Source organism: Rhinopithecus bieti, unplaced genomic scaffold (genome assembly GCF_001698545.2).
Source record: "Rhinopithecus bieti isolate Rb0 unplaced genomic scaffold, ASM169854v2 scaffold_9973, whole genome shotgun sequence".
NCBI classification, from domain to species: domain Eukaryota; kingdom Metazoa; phylum Chordata; class Mammalia; order Primates; family Cercopithecidae; genus Rhinopithecus; species Rhinopithecus bieti.
Genome location: NW_016806267.1, coordinates 160,406 through 179,752, shown reverse-complemented (window position 1 = coordinate 179,752; position 19,347 = coordinate 160,406). Strand labels below are relative to the sequence as shown.

The 19,347-nt window shown below is 39.6% G+C and overlaps 1 protein-coding gene across 1 annotated transcript; it reads left to right on the top strand.

The window, feature by feature from the left end:
* Nucleotides 1-399: 399 nt before the first annotated feature.
* Nucleotides 400-2,616, top strand: RPRM (reprimo, TP53 dependent G2 arrest mediator homolog). The gene has a single exon (XM_017875363.1). It carries the CDS (start codon nucleotides 1,381-1,383, stop codon nucleotides 1,708-1,710), a length of 330 nt encoding a protein of 109 aa, XP_017730852.1. The 5' UTR covers nucleotides 400-1,380; the 3' UTR covers nucleotides 1,711-2,616.
* The last annotated feature ends 16,731 nt before the right edge of the window (nucleotides 2,617-19,347 follow it).

Below are 19,347 nucleotides of genomic sequence, written 5' to 3'. Positions count from 1 at the left end.
AGGAGGAAGGCAGGGAGTAATGGGGAAAAGGAGGGAGGGAAAAGAAAATAGAATAGGGGGCGCGGGAACATGCAGTATTCTTTCAGAGTTAAGAAACTTAATCTACAGGTTTATAAAATTTCGTTGGAACCTACAGCAAAATCACAATGGCTGAAGCGTCAATCAGGCCCATACAAACATCTGTGTTTAGTTTAAATGACTAAGGGTGAAATGCATCAGCTTATGGTAAATGGGGAGGGCTCCCAGCATTTGGCCAGCGTTCTAGGTGTTGGATGTTGATGAGCAATTCCCTTAAACAACTGATTTACTGCCAATGGACAAAATGCTGGAAGCACATCCAAAAATTCATCTGCAATTAAAATTACAAGCAAGTGGTCACTCTGTTCACCTCCTTTACCAGAGAGGTGACCCTGCTCCCGGCAACCACCTCCAACCAAGGGCCACAGAAGAACTCCTCCTTCCTCTAATCCCCTTTCCTTGGCCTCAGACCTCATGATAAAACCTGCCTTGCTCTGTCTCCCAATCGCTTTTGTAAAGGAAGTTGGGTGTAGAGCTCTTTTTTCTCCCTCCCTTCCTTTTTTCTTTCTTTCCTTCCTTCCTTCCTTCTTCCATGCCTTTCTATCTTTCCAAATTAATTACTTTGTAAGAAACATTCTCAGATCACTTCCACTCCACCAGAATCCAACGCAGGCGAGACGGAGTGAAGCACAGGGGGTGGGCGGGTGGCCTCAGCCGGCACCATCTGGCACCTGGGATTCATCGCCACTTTCCATCAGCCCAGAGGTCAGGGGGGCAGCCGGGAAAGGACACGCAGAGCTGGTGTGTCCCAGTTCCTCTGAAACTTTCAGCTGACCACGCCGTCCCCCGACAAACTCTTTAATCATCCATCAAACCAGAAGAGTACGGTGACCTCTGCCTGGCCTTCGGAGTTTGCAAAAGAAGAAAGCAATAAAAAGGAAGACCAGGTTCGCCCCTTTGCTTCCTCCACCGCCCAAGAGTAGCGCGCAGAGCGGCGGTGCGGCCAGAAGGGGCCGCTGTTTGCTCAGTGCAGGCGCCCCGCCGCTGCAGCCGCGGCTGCCCGCACCTCCCACGGCCGGGCTGGTCCAGCCCCGCCAAGTTCCAACAGCCCCCAGTCGAGCGAGCGCCGGGAACGAGCACCGCCCGGGCTGGAGCGGACGGCTTTAGAAGAGCCTAGCTGCTGCGCGCGTCGGAGAGGCTCCTGGGAAACTCCCACGGCCCAGGGACTTTCGAAAGCAGAACGAGGAGCCCTCGCAAGCGCTAGTCTGCGAGTGAGCGCTCAGCTCGGCACCTGTTCCTCCAGCGCCGCCGCCTTCCTACCCCTCTGACCCGCGCCGCTCGCGGCGCCCGCCCGCTCCTGCGATGAATCCGGCCCTGGGCAACCAGACCGACGTGGCGGGCCTGTTCCTGGCTAACAGCAGCGAGGCGCTGGAGCGAGCCGTGCGCTGCTGCACCCAGGCGTCCGTGGTGACCGACGACGGCTTCGCGGAGGGAGGCCCGGACGAGCGCAGCCTGTACATAATGCGCGTGGTGCAGATCGCGGTTATGTGCGTGCTCTCACTCACCGTGGTCTTCGGCATCTTCTTCCTCGGCTGCAATCTGCTCATCAAGTCCGAGGGCATGATCAACTTCCTCGTGAAGGACCGGAGACCGTCTAAGGAGGTGGAGGCGGTGGTCGTGGGGCCCTACTGACCCGCCCTCCGCCCCCGCGGCAACCGCTCCCACGCCTGCCCACTTTGCCAGCCCGGCTGTGCCCCTCACTGTCAGAGACTGGGCGAAGCAAACCTGTCGGAGTCAATTATTTCTATCGACTTCGGCCTTTCGGAAAGGAGCGACCGGTTTCTCCCTCGCCCTCTGAAAGTCCTCATGCCTGGCAGTCGGAGGAGAGCGCCCAGACTTCTGGACTCAGCAGAAAGTGGCAAGAAGGCGGCGATTAGGGCGCAGAACTTTGGAAGCTGCTACTTACTTGGAATGCGGGGAGAACGACAGGGCGAAGGCCCTTCTCCACCCGCAGGTGGGCCAAGCTCTGGGGGCAAGTGGAGAGGGAGGGCAGGGGAGAGACCCAGCGGCACTGATCGCCTTGTGACCGGAAAAGTGACCTGTTAAAAGCCACGCAGCAGACATCATGGGGTCTCACAAATCCGTGTCCGGGTGCGCTCCCACTCTTCTCCTGCTCCCCACCAGCCCTGGAGGGGAGAGGCGATAAATACCTTTGATTGTAACGTGCCGTTTTAAGAGGTTTTGTGTTTGTTTGCTTGAATACAAATATTTGATAAGTCTTTTTCTGCCCCAGTGGCCTGTTTGCCTGCCTGAGGGGTTAAAGTTTTGTCATTTTGGGAGAAGGGGTGGGGGGAGGGGGAGCCTGCGAATTTGAGGGGGGTGAGTTGTTTCTTTTAGTGCATTTCCCACTGGGTCTTTTGGGAGGTGTCTAGCGTTCCTGCTGGCCCTGAGACAAAGACCCAGAATAGAACTCGTAGCTCGTGACTGCACGGTTTACGCCACAAAAGTGCTCTTGACATCCGTGACACCGTTTTGACTTTTTGTTTTTTTTTTTTTCTTATTTAACATTTCCTTAATAAATGCAACATTTAAGCGTTTTGTTCCTGGCCTCCTGGTGGTCATTCTGCGCTCCCCAGCAGGGGGGGAACGGGGCGACGGGGCGGAGTCTGGCACCCGGCCAGGGCAATTCACCCTGGAGAGCTGCGATTCAACTTGTGGATCCCATGGAGGGGCGAGGGTGGGGCCAGACGTAGAGGCCCTGGGATGATTGAGACAGAGCCCAGCCTCAGGCACAGTAGCCGTCCTGGAGGCAGCATCCTTTGTTTCCTCTTATCGTGAATATTTTATATTTCATTTAGTCTCAGCTCTCAGGTAGGCGAGACTACAGGAAGGCCCCCGCGGGAAGATTACACTTCCGTGCCAGGCTCCGGCGGGAACACAGGATTACACCGCTAATGAAAGTAGAGAAGGCTTGGACACTCTTTAGGGAGAGCGTCTCTACCCTAACCAACGTCAGCGAGGCGGCTTTGGGATGCTGCCCATGGGCAGGGCCGGGGCGTGGGGAAGGGGAATTATAAAATGCAAGGAAAAGTAGCAGCTAAGGTACACAGTGATGTTAATGCTCCCTGGGGTAAACCATTGTTACTAAAACATGAGATGCATTACTGTCGTTGCTATATTACTTTTTCTGGCAAAAAAGACCAGGTTAAAATAAAGGTTCAGCCTGTTCTTTGTAATTTAGTCTGCCGCAGACCAGGCAAAGGGTTGAGAGGAGTTAGCCGAGGTCCTGAATGTGGGAGATGAGTATTACAACCCCAACTGGGAAGGATATTTGGAGTAGGGCTACAGATGGTCATTGACATATTTAAGGCTCAGAAATTCAACAGTGTTAGAAAGAAATGCCTAAAAACCGTGCCTCTGAAAATAACCCAAAGGACACAATAGCTTCGAGCATAAACTTGACAAAAGGTTTTGAGCAGTTTATTTTTATGCCTGGGACGGGATCCTAAATATTTTCAAGACTATAAAGAATCCACTAAGATGCTATAGAGCAATTAAAATTTCAAAAACTTCACAATGGCAGCTATAAGAGTAACTAAAATCAAATAACAATAAAGTGTTCCATTTACTCAGAAAGCACAACTGGTGTAAACAATGTTAATGACTCAAAGATTGGGATCAAAAGTTTTGAGTGCCTTTAATGTCATATCCACTATTAAGTGTCCTTTTCACTCTCAAGTAAACCTTGTCAGAAATTACAACCTAGGATGGTTTTTTGAATTCTAGTGGATATCAGGATTGAGAAGAGGATTTTGAAGTTTTGCTTGTTGTTCCTGTCTTTTAAACAGGTAAGGGTTTGTTTGCTTGTTTGTTGTTTTGGTATCTGGGTGGGGCCGGGGTCAAGAGATAGTCAATAGGTAGTCAGCAGGAGTCTCGGAAGTCAATTTACTTTTACTAACCCACAGGACAAGAAATGGCAATGTTCTGTTTTGTAGACAGTTTCTGTGGCACTGAGTTAATCTGCTGCCTACATGTTTCAAAGGGAGAGACAAAGCAGAGCAATGGATTCTCTGAGACAAACCAGACACTTAAAATGTAACTCAGGCTCTTCTCAGGTCCCTTCCTCTGGAAGATTTGTTAGCTTACCTGTGAATTCAGTAGTCTGATAGAACTCGATTTGGGATAAAAAAAACAAATCAGCTAGAGTGTAGGAATCTTGCACTGTACTCTGCTGCGTACGGGCGCATGCTTTGAGTTTCAAACACGCGGAGGCTGAAGGAGGGATCAAACCTACAGGTCAATTTTAAATTGTATCGAACACAGGTTTTCATTTTAAACCAAAGTCCTGAAAGTTGAGAGAGAGCCTTCCCAAGGCTGAAGACCTTTATCTTCTCTATCTTGTTCCTCTTAATATTTCTTCACACCTCTTTCCTCTTCCCTGCATCTCAAAAGCAAAATCTGCAGTTTTTCTTTATCTCAACTATCCATATTTATTCTCTCACCCCCAGAAACTGTGATCATGAAACAAACTAAAACCTGCAAAATGTAGTCCTTAGGTACAAAAGGCATGTGAACACAGCTTTGTAATCTGTGATCTATGCACTATAGGGAAATGCACAGTCTGCAATGCATATAGCCCTGGAGACTATTTCCTGCCAACAACACTTCTCTCCAGCCCTTAGATCCATTTGTTACTTAGAGAGATGCCAAGTAGTTCTGGGTTTTATAGATGAGGCAATGTGTGCAAGAAGCTTTTTACACTCTCTATTCCCCGACGGCCACAGAGCAACCACTTTCTGGGGCCACACCACTCCCTCTTTCACTCTGCCTTTGACTCTCTTTGTCCCTCATTCTAACAACTGCTTTAAATGAAACATTTCAATCCTGCTCAGAATTTATTGAGTGTCGGTCCTTTCCCAGAGACATTCTCTAAAAAAAAAAAAAAAAAAAAAGGTTTTGAAAGCCACTCTCTGTGTTTCACCTAAGAAAACAATGTCAGCCTTAAGAGACCAGAAGTTTAGATAAATAAATAATCAAACAGGCAGGTTCTACCATGCCACACTGAAGTCCACCATTTGGTCAGTAATTACTGGGAGGCCCTGAGAGAGAGAGACAGATTCCTGTAAAAGCTTGCTTGATCTGGCATGACCCAGGGGGACTTATCTGATATTTCCTGAAGCCCTTCTGGAAGTACAGCAAATGCAGGGAGAAGTTTTCATGAGACACAGCTGGTGGATTAGTGGGCTCTCAGGCTAGGCAGACAGCTAGTGATACCTCTTAGCTTAATTGGGTGGCCTCTGTATAACTACCTTAACCCATTGTTGATAAGTGTTCTTTTTCTTAATATTGTTGATACGAATCTCCCCACTCTCTCTGAAAATGTAGCAAGAGCGTGAGTGCTGGACAGCTTGAGGGAAGAGAAAGCAGAGGTCACACTACTCTGTCAAGTCTGACATCACACTAGTTCCTGGTAGATGGTCCATGATTTCTGATTTCTGAGTCATGCTGGCTTCTCACTGGATCCAAGTCAATCCTGCTACTGTGTCTTCCTATACTAACTCTGAATTAGGAAAGGAAAGACACACTGGGCTGAGATTTTAGAAATTTTGGTTCTGGTCACTAAAAGCAGCTGAATGGCCTGATCCCTGAAATAAGGCAGACGGGTTCTAAAGAAACTTCCAATTCTATGATTCCATTGAATTAATTGGTTTAACATTTTCTCTCACTTAAGATGTTTCATAGATCTCTTAATTATGTGTCTTAAAAATATATTTTATCTTTCCAGTCTTGATCTTTTGTGTAGATGTTTTCTCACAAAAGTCAAGTGCTCCTCTACTGGAGATAAGTTATTTACAATAATCAAAGCAAAATTTCAGACACCTAGCCAGGCCAGAGTAGATGATAGTATTTAACCTGATAGATTATGCATGATCTCATCAGTGCCTTAAATTTCTAGATCTCTGCCCTCTCAAAGGATGAAGCCATGAAAGTAAAGCCCGTTGTACTGGGGAGTAAGCAATTCTTCTAAGTACACATTCAGACTAATAAGCACTGTTGTTTATAGAAACTACTAGGGTGTTTGAAGACTCATTAACATCTAGTTTTTCTCCCTAAAGCATTTTTGCTTTTGAGTTTCTGTAACAGCACACAGCACCTGTTCCACCTGCAGTTTAGAGCCTTCCTTAACCCTGGCTTATCTTACTTGTCACTTTGGGGGGTTACAATGACAGGAAAGGATTCCAGGGTTCAGTTTGTTCTGTAAGACTGAAACCTAGTTGGACAAAAGCCTGTTGAAGCAGCAAGTCTGCAGTAATCCTCCAAACAGGAATCAATAAATATTTTTTCTACCTGTCAAATCCCATGTAGACCTGTGCACAATAGCTTAAATGGGATATGTTTTAAAAGCAGCTGCCTCAGTAGTAATTGTTTCCTAATGTCTGAATTTAAATGCTCAATAGTAAGTTGTTTCCATGGCCAATCTCACTTTGTTCTCTTTTCCTGATATTTTTGTGTTGTTTCAAATGTTTAAAAGACTTGAAAGTCCAGTATTAACTTTCAGAAAAATTAATTATATAATATTATTATCAGTCATATATCATTTATGGTGATCATAGTAACATACTTTGAATTTATATGTATACATCTTATATTTTATTATTATATTTGAGAAGCTTAAAATATTCCAGAAAGAGCTCCTATAAGGACTGTTGTAAGGATAACTACATGTATTTTTTCTTTTTAAAATTATTTTATATTTTAAGTTTTGGGGTACATGTGCAGAATGTGCAGGTTTGTTACATAGGTATACACGTGCCATGGTGGTTTGCTGCAACCATCAATCCGTCATCGACATTAGGTATTTCTCCTAATGTTATCCCTCCCCTAGCCCCCCACCCCCCGACAAGCCCTGGTATGTGATGTTCCCCTCCCTGTGTCCATATGTTCTCATTGTTCAACTCCCACTTATGAGTGAGAACATGTGCTGTTTGGTTTTCTGTTCCTGTGTTAGTTTGCTGAGAATGATGGTTTCCAGCTTCATCCATGTCCTTGCATGTATTTTTAAATATTCCTCAGTCACATTGCAAACAGTGGCTTGCATCTGACCTAGATAACAATATACACTAAATGAGAATAAACAAAGCTTATTTTCATTTATTTAACCATGTATATTTTGAAGGGATAATAGATAGTTTTATTTTCTAAATATATTTAAGGGCATGCTTGCTGAAGTATTCTTGAGTAGGTAAATGCAAGTATAGAATGATCAATACTAAAAAGGTCAAGTGATCTGCAATAATGCTGGAACAAATGCTGCCCTGCCTAACCCTATTTTAAAACTGGTTTCCATTAGATAGTAATATTTTATAACCTCATAATTCAAAGAGTTACATAGTGTTTCTCAAGCACTCATGTATAGATGGTACATTACTACTTATTACTGAAAAGTATGAGATTATTCCTTTCCATTTGAACCATAAAACACTGGCACAGACAAACATATGTAAGGGAAGGTATATAATCTACCCACAAGAGTAAGAAATTGTTCCTATTATTTCTAGAATTCATAGTAATATAAATATACACATATAATTATGCCATAGCCTACATGTTGGCATATTTTATTACAGGGAGAGAAGGTTATAGTTTTTCTTATTTTTTAAATATTTGCTTTCTACCCTCACCAATTCCTCTTTCATTATGCACTCCTTCCCACACCCACATCTAAAGATATACTGCCCTGAAAGAGTCATTGATTTTTATCAGACCAAGACTCCAGATGTCTGATTGCTTTGGAAAAAGAATCCCTCTGGGATCCAGAGTGTCTCTTTTGCTTTATTTATTTTCCTATAAATTGAGCAGGATCATGTAGTTCATATACTAAGTAGTATTGATTAAGGCAGGTGCATGCTCACATATTCTCATACTCAGTGTTTCCTTTACTGTATACCCATGAAACATGTTTATTATACTACAGACTAGAAATGAGCATCACACATTCCACATTCCCCAATTCTTTGTTTTACATTATTTATTTGCTTACAGTAAAACAATGCATAGGAAACATTGCAAGTAAATTGTCTCAATTTATGTTCAATTTATGTTCAGTAAAGAAGATTTATTTGAAGTGTCTGGAGTCTAACAATACATCTGTATCTCAAGATATATGCTTTAATCTTCATCTAAGAATTGTAAAGGAAAGAAGCTGAAACCCTAAGAGACAGAAAAGTCAAAGATTATATATTGCATAGGCTTGAAAATCTTTAAAAGCTAAGTTAAGAGAAATGAGCTGGGACCCTAAATTTGAAGAAGGTCAATGAAAACAAAAAGAACCTATCAAGTAAAGTCTCTAGAAATTTACAGGCAGATTCTAAATTCTCAAAACGATGGTTAGAAACTTGTACAGTTAGAGGGCTTAATAAAAGGATCGAAGACTGCTGAGAGGAAGGACTAAACATTGTGAGAATGTGGAAAGTTGTAAATTCCTTCTCTATTTCTCTTTTCTTCTCTGTGGAGTCTTGGAATATTGCAAACATCCTGTCCGCTGGCTCAATTTTCTTATATCCAAAGGAGAAAGAGGCCTTGCCAGGCCTTCTTATCTTTATCATCAATAAATATTTATTATTTAGTATCTATTATAGTCATGACTCTGCACTAGGTACTAACTTAGACCTTGGAAGTTTGGTGCAAAGAATAATGGAATTTAAAGGGGCCTTCTGTGCTAATATCCTATCTTCTGCTTAATCTGTTTGCACATGTCCTTCAGGATCTATCTGTGTGAGCCACACACTATCCTGGCTTCTCCCCTTGAAAATGAAGTACTCTCTACCCTTCTCTATAATTAGCACGGGGCCTGAAATACTCAAACAATTTAATTTGACTTTTCCCCATGTCTTCAGGCAGCATACACAAAGCTGGCTCATCTTTACATATTCAAACTCAAGATGAACATGAATATGGAAGGCCTGAAGAAAGTGCTCCAAATAAATATCTCGAGGCTACTTATAATTTTCTACAAATTCAGCTCAGGAACAAGGGTTTTATTCATTTTCCCCACTGTGAATTTTCAAGGACTGAATAATTAAGAAGATCAAGTGTAAAACTTCCTCCCCTACATTCCATAGATGAGCTTTCTAAGAAAATGATACATTCTTCTTTTAAGTAACATTAATGTCTCCTAATATCATCAAAGTTCAAGCTAGAATGGACTTTATTAATTAAAATCTTTGGGTTACAGTCAACAAAATCTAACTTAAGCTAATTTTAAATTAAGAACAATTTATTGATTCATGTGACTTGTAAGTTCCAGGATACAGGTGCATCACGCATGAAAGAAGCTGATGTCTGATGTCACTCAGACTCTTTCTCCATCTCTCAGAAAATCTCTCTCCACATGGTAAGAAAAGAAAAAACATGGATGACCCTGGGCCCACACTCATATCTCATCAGTTTAATAACCCCAGCAGAAAGCTACTTTTTTCTTGGGAGAACTCTGGCCCAGTTGGCATCTTGTATCAATTGCTGAACAAACCACTGTGACTGGGCGGCTGCAGGAAGAAGGGTGTACTCAGTCAATGGCCAGTGACACCCTTCTGGTGAAAGGAGAGAGAACATGGGGGAGGAGAGTTGGTTCTATTAAAACCAACCTCCTGTAGCTCCTGTGAGGATACAAGGCCATGCAAGCTCATAGAAGAAGGAATTCTAGTATCAAAAGAAGCAAGAGGCCTGCTGGAGGACCTATAACAACGGTCACCTAGCTCAGTGGATCCAAAGCCTAGAGAGGGAATGTCATTTCCCACGGTTCCACACAGCTAGTCAAGGGTGGAGCTGGTGATGGGATCTATGTCTTCTGACTCTTAATATTTCTTTTAAAGCTATTTATTCTATCAACTGTATTTCAGCAAGGATGAAAAAAGAAAAAAAGACTTTTATAATTTCTTTCAAGGTTCTCTTTGTTGAGTTGATGTGGCTCTAAGTGCTCTGGACAATAGCTCTGAATTTCTGGGGCAGGTATTGCCACCACCTTGCACCTGGTCATTTGGATCAGTCATTTGACATCTCTCTTTGCTCATGAGAATAACTCATCTGCCCTCCCTCGACCTAGTTAAGTATAAAAATCGATTTTATATGAAATGGTAAATTTTATGTTAAAAAGTTAAGCTCTGTGACACTCCATGAGATGGATAAAATACTAAGCATTACCCAAACTGATTTAACAAACTTATTTTGATGGAGCCTCTCTCATGACCCATCTTGCTTGGAAATGCTGCCCTGTAAGCACATGAAATACTTTTATTACTTTTCTTGGAAACATATTTAATTCTGTTTCTAAATTGCTCCTCATATGAACTCATCCTAACCTAGAGAGTTGGCTTAGCTTTCTCATGCACATGGAAATTGAACCATCATTGTTCATTTCTTTGGGTTTCCAGCTGCTTTGCCTGTTCCACACTTCTGATGAGGAAAATTACCTTCCTAACTGTGACTGTCTGCTTTGCAAGTATCATCTCCCCCTCTGAGACTTGCATTAGTGGGCTTCTTGATTCTTATTAACAGGTGAGGGGACAGGGTTGCTGATGGTGTGGCTGGAAGACAAAATTTCTCAACCATAAAGACTGGTGTTTAGAGGTTGTTTTTCATACAGCTCATCACCACAGGTAAACTCATCTCCTCTACAAATTTCCAGCTGTGAGACCTGAATCTGAGGCTGGAAACACAGTGTTCTCAGTAAAGCATCTCTGTGTTTGCAACATACTTAATGGCCTCTAAGGCACACTTGTACACATATAAAAGAGCACTCTCATTTTTAGACAATATATCCTCTTTTCTTGGCATGATGGTCCTCCTATATTTGGATAATTTCTTTTTCAGGAATAACTTTACAAAAACAAATAACTTTCAATTGTTAATAACATAAGCCATTCTCCTCTAGACATGATTTACTTTGTGAGTAATTCTTGATTGCTTTATACCCAATAGCTAATTATCCAGTTATTACTCAGTGATAGTTTTTCTATACTACTAACTTCCTCAGTCAGTGTTTGGTAGTCTCAAGATTGGACCACTGTGGCAAAATTCATTTCACAGTGATTTATAACATTGTGTTCTTACTATGACACAGTAAACTGTGTGATACACTAGTCTATTTGACGAGAAGTCTCCAAGCCTGCTTGGATTTTCTTTTTAAAAATTAAGTATTTAAGATTTTTGATATTTTCTCAATGAATAATGATTTATTTCAAAATGTTCTTTAAAATTCTCTAATATTTAGAATGTTTATAAATAGAAAATTTAGAGATGCCAAAGCAAAACTCTGGTAAATATCAGATGCATCATTTAAACAATAACAATACATAAAGAACCAAAGTATAATACTTAAAACTTGAAAATTGATCATTGAAAAGTATTCACCATTTCAAAGGAGAATGTGATGGAAGATTTCCTTAGATTTTCTGTAAACATTTGCTTCCAAATTAAATTCATATCTGTATTTTATATGAGATTGTATACCTCAATAATGTTGTACAGAAACTAAATTTGACTGAATTCTTTGCATTTGGTCAATGTACTTTAATTCTCCAAATTCATACTTCCATTCTACAAAGCAAACAAAGACTTCACTGACTATTGCGATAAAAAGCCATTCAAAGAATGAACCTTGGCAATTTAATGTTGCGTTCCACTTCATGCTTAATGTTCTGTGTAGAGAAAGAAAAAAAAAAAATGTTAACAGTGTTCCATGATTCAGTGATTTTTGAGATAAGAATATTTTCAATTTATGATTCCATGGTTCAGAAAGAGTGCTTAGATACTGAAAGAGTGCAGTGAGACACATTTCATGACCACCAAGGGCACTGTCTTCTTAGAGTCTGGGTTACCTGGCATGTGGCAGTCATTTAATAAAGATTGAGTAAAGTTACAGAGTTTTAATACTCCTGCGTTTCATTGAAATTATATGCTGGAATATTAGACTATTCTATAAACTCTTCTGACTTTCTTCTATCCTATGTTTTCAATTAATAAATGAAAAGTTTTTAAGATCTTACTTACACACTGATTCCAAAGCACATAATCACCATATGATGTGGTCTTATTTTCTGATTCTCCTTTCACTGTTTTCTTCTAATTGGATTGTACTGTTGACATGGATAATTTTCAAATCCTGTAGATGGAAACTTGGTCAGCATCAAATAAATTCTTGTTGATACGTATCATCATCCATTTAGATAAGCGATTAATTGTAGTTGCTGCTAGTATAAATCATATTTGGTATTGTATGGATGTTAGTTCAAAGTTTTCAGAGTGACATAACTATAGAAGTTACATCATCCCATTCCCATGAAAGAGAAAATGGAGGGAATGAGGGGCTAGTAATTTTTCCAAGGTCATACAGGTAAAATGTTCTTATGCTAATCTAGATTAAAGATATAAATCTAGATCTGAGAATATTACAAATAAAAGCATTTTCCTCTCTGCCATTCTGCTAATTCTTTTGGTGGAGGATGGACAGTAAAGACAGTTTCAACTTTCTCACACACATGGTGCTTTGTCATTAACAACTTGGATCCACCAGTACAGCTTTGGGTAATGATTTCACATAGAGGAGATGCAGAGCAATTAATCATTTTGATAGATCTAGAGTTTGCTAGTAGCAAATGGTTCTAGGAGGTGGGGATGTCGATTTTAGGAGGCAATTCAAAATGAGCTTCAACTTGTCCAATTATATAGCCCCTTACTTGGAAATGTATACAGGTTAAAACATATATATTTTCTTTTTGGACTCTAATTATAAAGGTTTCTAATGTTCACATATATCATGTTGCTTAAATCATTTTCATTAAACTTCACCAATAGTATGATTTTGACTAAAATATTTTATTCTAATATGTTGGAGCTTATTTCATGATATAAATGAATATGCCTCATAGTTAAAAGACTTTTTTTGTGGACTATCTGTGCTTGCAAAGTTATAATAATTTTTTATTGAGCACTTATTATATATTTACCCCATTCTGAGCACTTTCCATGTGCTGGATCACACACGTGGGAATGAGGTAGTCTCTATTCCCATTGCTGAGGAAATTGGAGTGCAGAGGGATAATATGTTTATTGACTAGTTTTAGATACAAAAAGACTCTGGGAGACCTGAGTATTGGTCTGATTTTAATATGCTAAAACTTCACCCAGAAAAATACAAGGTCCTGTATTTGAGTCTAAAACAGCTGCCCAAGTACATAATGAGAAAAATGTGTCTTATCAACAGACTATAAATATAAAAGATGCAGAACTTTTGCTGAAGAAGAAGCTCTAGAAAAGTCAATGAAATTTTGAGGATGCCAAAAATAGTGAACCTAACACTGAGGGAGGCACTGAACCTCGTTAGAGGAGAGCAAGAATCCAGCTCCCCTCTGTTTTTGGATTATTACAATCTTAGAATGGGTTCTGGGCCTAATACTGCATTTTTAAAAACTTGTAAACAAACTCAGATATATTCAAAACAAAGCAACTAGAAAGCAAGGGTTTCAACACTATGTTAGACAAAAAATGATCAAAAGAGTTGGCAGTATTTACCACCAAGGAAAACAATAAATAAAGCCTCAGGGATAATAGGATAGCTGTCCACCAATATCTGAGGAACTGACACAACCAAGGGGGATTACATTTATTTAGTACTACCCCAAGTAGTAAAACTGGCAAGAGTGAGTAGAAGCAGCTATAAACAGAGGATTCAAGTCTTAACAAGCAAGATCTTTCTAATAGTTGGAGCTTTACAAATATGACATGAATTGCTTTGAGAGATAATAAACTCTCTGATACTGGATGACCATGCAGAAGAGATATTGCAACAGAGATACAAAAATTAGATGGGCGGTTAGACTGGATCTTTGAGTTTCAATCCTGTGATTTTTTTTTTTTTTTTTTTAATTTTAGGCTCTTTCCTTTTGAACAAGAAAGAACAGGCACCTGGCAGGTGGCTATGCTGTCTGACCCAAACAAGCGTAGGGTCTCTGGAGAAAGCCCACCCTGAGTTAGGAGATTTTGGCTGTTATTGAAGTAGCAAGACCTGTAGACTTTCTCACTCACTTGTGACTTTTTCTTGCATCTTCCTCATTGTGCAAAAATCATCTTTTATCACACCTTCTCCATGTATATCATAACCTTCTGATCTCACTTTGAAATAGGCCATTCCTAATTGGTTTGTCCAGAAGTTACACTCAAAATGGCTTTGCGATTATTTAACTGAAGCAGGTGCAGACATAGCCTCTCAGCTTTCTATAAGCTCAAACACTAGTCCTTACATTAAGCGCCTTACCTCTAAAGGAAAATTAAACTGGCTCAGAGGCACCTATTTATCCAAAACAAAAGGATCCCTGAGGTACAGACTCATGGATTTAACAGGATTTTGTTTCCTTACTATATGAGTAAAAGGTGTTAAAGGATAAATCATTCTTTCTAATCCTGCACACGATGTAGTCTCAGCCACACTAAATAATCAAATGAAAGAAACATTTTATTGTTACTCAGGAAGAAAACTTAATACCTTTATGTCACAAGACTTGAGAACAAACACAGAATCCAACTCTGTGATTTTAGCATTCTATTTCAGAATCTGCACAGAACTGCAAAGAACACAGACCATGCTCTGAAGGATATGAGGTTTTTGCTAGAGTGCTCTTGAAACTCCAAAATCTTTCAGCAATATTGTAGTTGCATACTATGTCATACCTCCAAAGAAAAATAGAAAAAAATTTCCAACAAGAGTAATGTTTCAGGCTAGACTCCTCTCCAGATGGTAGAGGCATTCTTAGTAGACACAGACATGTGGAGACATGAAGACCACCGTTTTGAATGCTGAGTGATCCTGTTCATCAAATTGGAAACAGAGGAGGTAATAGCCTTCACCACTGTGGAGGAGACCACTTACTAATTTTGAATCAAAATCAGTACTGTTAGAATTCATACTACTGTGTTGCCTATGTCTAATCCCTGGCATAAGAACTGTAGATATGCATCTTCCGGTATGTAACTATCTACTTCTTGTATAGTTTGTATTATTCTCCATACATCACCTGCTTTTTATTATCTTTTATTTCAATAAAAAAGTTACACTTGCATTTGTTAAATATTTTCTTAATGATATATTTTATATTTTGTAATAAAACAAGACCATGGAATCATAAGACCCGAGTTGTCTGTTTCTAGGTGATATCACCCTTAAACATAACTTATTATCAAAAATGTTCTGACCTAATTTTACAACATGGTGTGACCTTATAGTCCTGTATTCCAAAGTCACTGCAATCAGCATTGTCATCTTGATATCTTGCTTAAATACCGCTCGCTATAATATAATTTTATGTCCTGTCCTCAGAGTGGCCTTTATTTTGAAATTCTGCCAAGAACAACATTGTGAGTGCTAGAGTTTGATTAAACATAGCCCGGAAGAATGTCTTTCAAAGGATACATCTCACCCAGTTTCCATTTATAAAACACAAAGTAACATATGCTTTGCAATGACAATAAATCATCTTCAAACTTAGACTTAAAAATAACAGATGATGTGGTCTTAAACTCTGATCAGAGAGAGAAATGCTTCCTAGAAGGAATCTGGTAGTTTATCCATGTCATACATCCCCTGGGCACCTGGAGGCACAGTGGTTGGGTGGGAGAAGATCTCAAACATGTGGCTAACATCCAAAATGGGTGCTCAGGACTTTCTCAGCTCTGCTGAGATCTTCAGCCCTGAGACCTCAACCTAATGGCTCATTTTTGTCCAGTTTCTGAGTCAATTTTGACTAAAGTAGAGCACATAACAGTAGCTTCCAGATGACCAGCTAGTGGGATCTGATTGATCTTCAGGTACCTGGTGTGCTTAAGGTAATGCCTGGACAATCTTTTGTCCAGAGAACCACAGCTTCTCCACCTGAAGTCCACTTATTTGTCTAGTCTACTCATATGTCCTGGCTTCTGCTGCACATTGGGCTAACACCAATACTGCTGAAACTTTCCTCTTCCAGGAAACTGGAATTTCATTTGGATATACACCTAATTGTTGCTTGGGAGAGTCTAGAATTGTGATACCACCACCTCCCTTCATAAACTACTGCTTTGGAACTACTACTGTTTTGTCTCAACTATTACAGTGCATGCTCTCGGGTATTTAGAACAGCCAGAATCAAGTTCAAGTTAACCATACCTCTATGGATCCAAGGATAAGGATGGCCACTGACTCCCCTCATCTGTAGCCATGATTACAGTTGAGTCAACTTCTCAACACTGTTCATGTTCTCCATTCCTTTTCCATTCCTCTGATCTGCTAGAAGATCCTAGTATGCTTTTGAGCCTACGTTTCATATGCTACAACATGTTGAGTGCTATGAATGGAAAGCAAAAGATAGATGGAGTTGGAGGAGGGATTGAGGGGTTCTGCAAGCTTACTTAGTGACTTTGGTTATAGGTGTAAGGCTGAGAGATACATCTATTTAGTCAGCTATATATTTCTGCTTCTTCCTGTACTTACAAATCTAATTAGATCCTAGGCAAGGAACAAAGTGTTCAGAGAGAGAGGCTACATGTTCGATTAGAGACTGAAGAGGTGACTTAAGATGCTATTTTTGTCCTGAATTTGAGAAAAACACTGAATATGGCCACTCCCTTAATACACACTTGGATTTGGGATGGGTCAGCTAATAGAAGTCCTTAAAACATTACTAAGATATCATTATATTTTTCTTCACTATGCAATTCTCCCACAACACTGCAGGGCAAGGTTGAATTACTTTTTAAATTATTTATCATTCTGTACTCTCTGGTTCACTCATCTTTCCCTTTACCTGGATTAAATAAAGAGTTGATTTTATGTGGAAGAGATTCCTAGAAGTGAAGAGGGTGAGGCTATAAATTACATTTTTAGAGAAATGTCTTTCCTCGGGATAAGAGTAAAAAGATAATCTTCAGTGTACAAATGTTTCATTAAATCTTGTGTGAGACAGGGTAGTGAATCATAAGATCTGCAAAATCTTTCCAGAACCTATGAAAAGATACAGCTATGTTTATATGCCAGTGATTAGAAGTTATGGTTTCATGCAACAATATTCTGGCTTAGCCTATTTATGAGCCAGGACCACAGGAGATTCTCCATCACTTTCATATTTATAGACAAACCTTCATATTTTCTTATTGCAAGACAAGTCTTTTGAACAGTGACAAAGTTTCAATTCCTTTTGGAGTAGAGGCTGAATAGTATGGCTCGGCAAGTCTAATTTAGATTTCATTTCCTTTGATTCTAAACAATAGGGAAGGTGAGTGTGAAATGACTTTGGTTCCTGACACCAGTTGCATAGATTTACTTCAGTGATTGATTAAAAGATCACATGGTTTTGCTAAGCATTGCAAGGCTGCATCAATCTTCAAGAGAGATGAAACTGCCATTGATTTTGCCTTGCTGTCCTAGAAAGAAAATTCTGAAAGACTCCATCCAGCTATAAACAGGCATAAGCAGAGCTAATAGTTGCTTCAATTGCTGAGAAACAGTATGAAAAGAAGAGGTCCAACAAAAGCATTTGACGGTATTCTCTTTTATTTAAAAAATGCCTTCATCTATTTCATTTGATCAAATAATTTTAAATTTAAATGCAGAAAATATGAATGATTACTGTAGTTAATAACAAAAGAGATATATTANAGCAGAGCTAATAGTTGCTTCAATTGCTGAGAAACAGTATGAAAAGAAGAGGTCCAACAAAAGCATTTGACGGTATTCTCTTTTTATTTAAAAAATGCCTTCATCTATTTCATTTGATCAAATAATTTTAAATTTAAATGCAGAAAATATGAATGATTACTGTAGTTAATAACAAAAGAGATATATTAGAAATATGTAACTTTCAAGAAGTAATTTGATATTTTTTAACTACTATTTACATGTATGGAGGAAAATACCAATTTTGTTATTTTAATTATAGAAGTGCATGCTGCTGTTAAAATAAAGTTCGCCTTAACATACAAGCTTCTAGGAAAAAAAAAAAAAGTGAAAATCTCTATCTGTTCCATAAAAGCTCCCTATGGGATGTGCAACAGTAAAATTTGGGATTTTAAGAAAGTGAAAGGAGAAAAAGATCCAGGTAGCCAGGTAGCGGCAGATACAAATTTTACTCTACAAACTCAAATATACAAATACTGTAATTTTATTTTTCTACAATTTATAGAAGGAGCTCTCATAGTATCAGAACAGTTCTTCCCCTCCATCTCACTCACCTTCTTCCTCAGAGTTAAGTCTATAGTTGGGAGCTCACAAAACGCCAAGGCTTGGGGAGGAGCACACATGGCATCTTATTCTTGTTATCTTTCCATTGTGGCATCTACTGAGGTGATTATTGTCTAATTGGTCTGGGTTGTGGATTTGTAGAGGTCCCTTCCCTGTGGAGCTTCGGCAGGTCAGATGACTCCCAGTATTAAGTTCATGTCATTCTTGAACGGATGAGATGTATTGTGATCTTCCCTTGGGAGTACAGGAATCCTTACACTGATCCAGCATGATCCTGGGTGTCCTGACTTTTGAAATTAACTCAGACTCATCTGCCTAGACATGACATACAACCATTTCTTCTCCGGAGAGGGGCCCCAGTCCTCACATCTTTTAGATATTCAAATCCATCTTTAGTCTGTCATTACCCTACCCTGGGCTTAACCTGGCATTGACCCAGGATGGCTGAAGGAAGGAATTCTAAGTATCTTTCTGGCTTACTCAATTCTATCAAAATCTTACTGCTCACTCTTTAACTCTTCTCTTCTTTTCTCTCTGGTAGGGAAATGGTCAGAGTAGCATCTTCTAACTTTCATGTGTTCTCCCAAATATATTCTCCATTTCTTGAGTTCTTTCCTTTTTTTTTTTCCCCACATGTTAAACTTCTGAAATTCAAAACTCTAAAAACTGACTACATTTTCCCCTCTTTACTTTGCCAAATATTTGGTGAGACATGAAGGAAAAGAGACAAGCTGATTAAAGGAAGGATTAAGGCAAATAATAAAATACAGTGAAGGATATACAATTGATAAATCAAAAACGTTAATGCAAATTATGAGTCAAATATTACTAAATATGGCAAAAAATTACAGAAAAGTGTATACACCACAACTCTGCCATGTAAACAGTGAATTTTTTGTTTCTTTCTATTTTTCACCAAAAAAGGTCATATTAAATTTACAGATGGAAATCTGCAACTTACTTTACTTCCTTTGAACAGAATATTATGGACATTCTTCAAGTGTAATTCATACAAGTCAGTCCCAAATTTAAAAGCAGCTACCTAACATGATGTATCTGTGGCT

What these genes read in the sequence shown, in the direction of transcription:
- RPRM (XM_017875363.1), top strand. Translation starts at nt 1,381, where the DNA reads ATGAATCCGGCCCTGGGCAACCAGACCGACGTGGCGGGCCTGTTCCTG.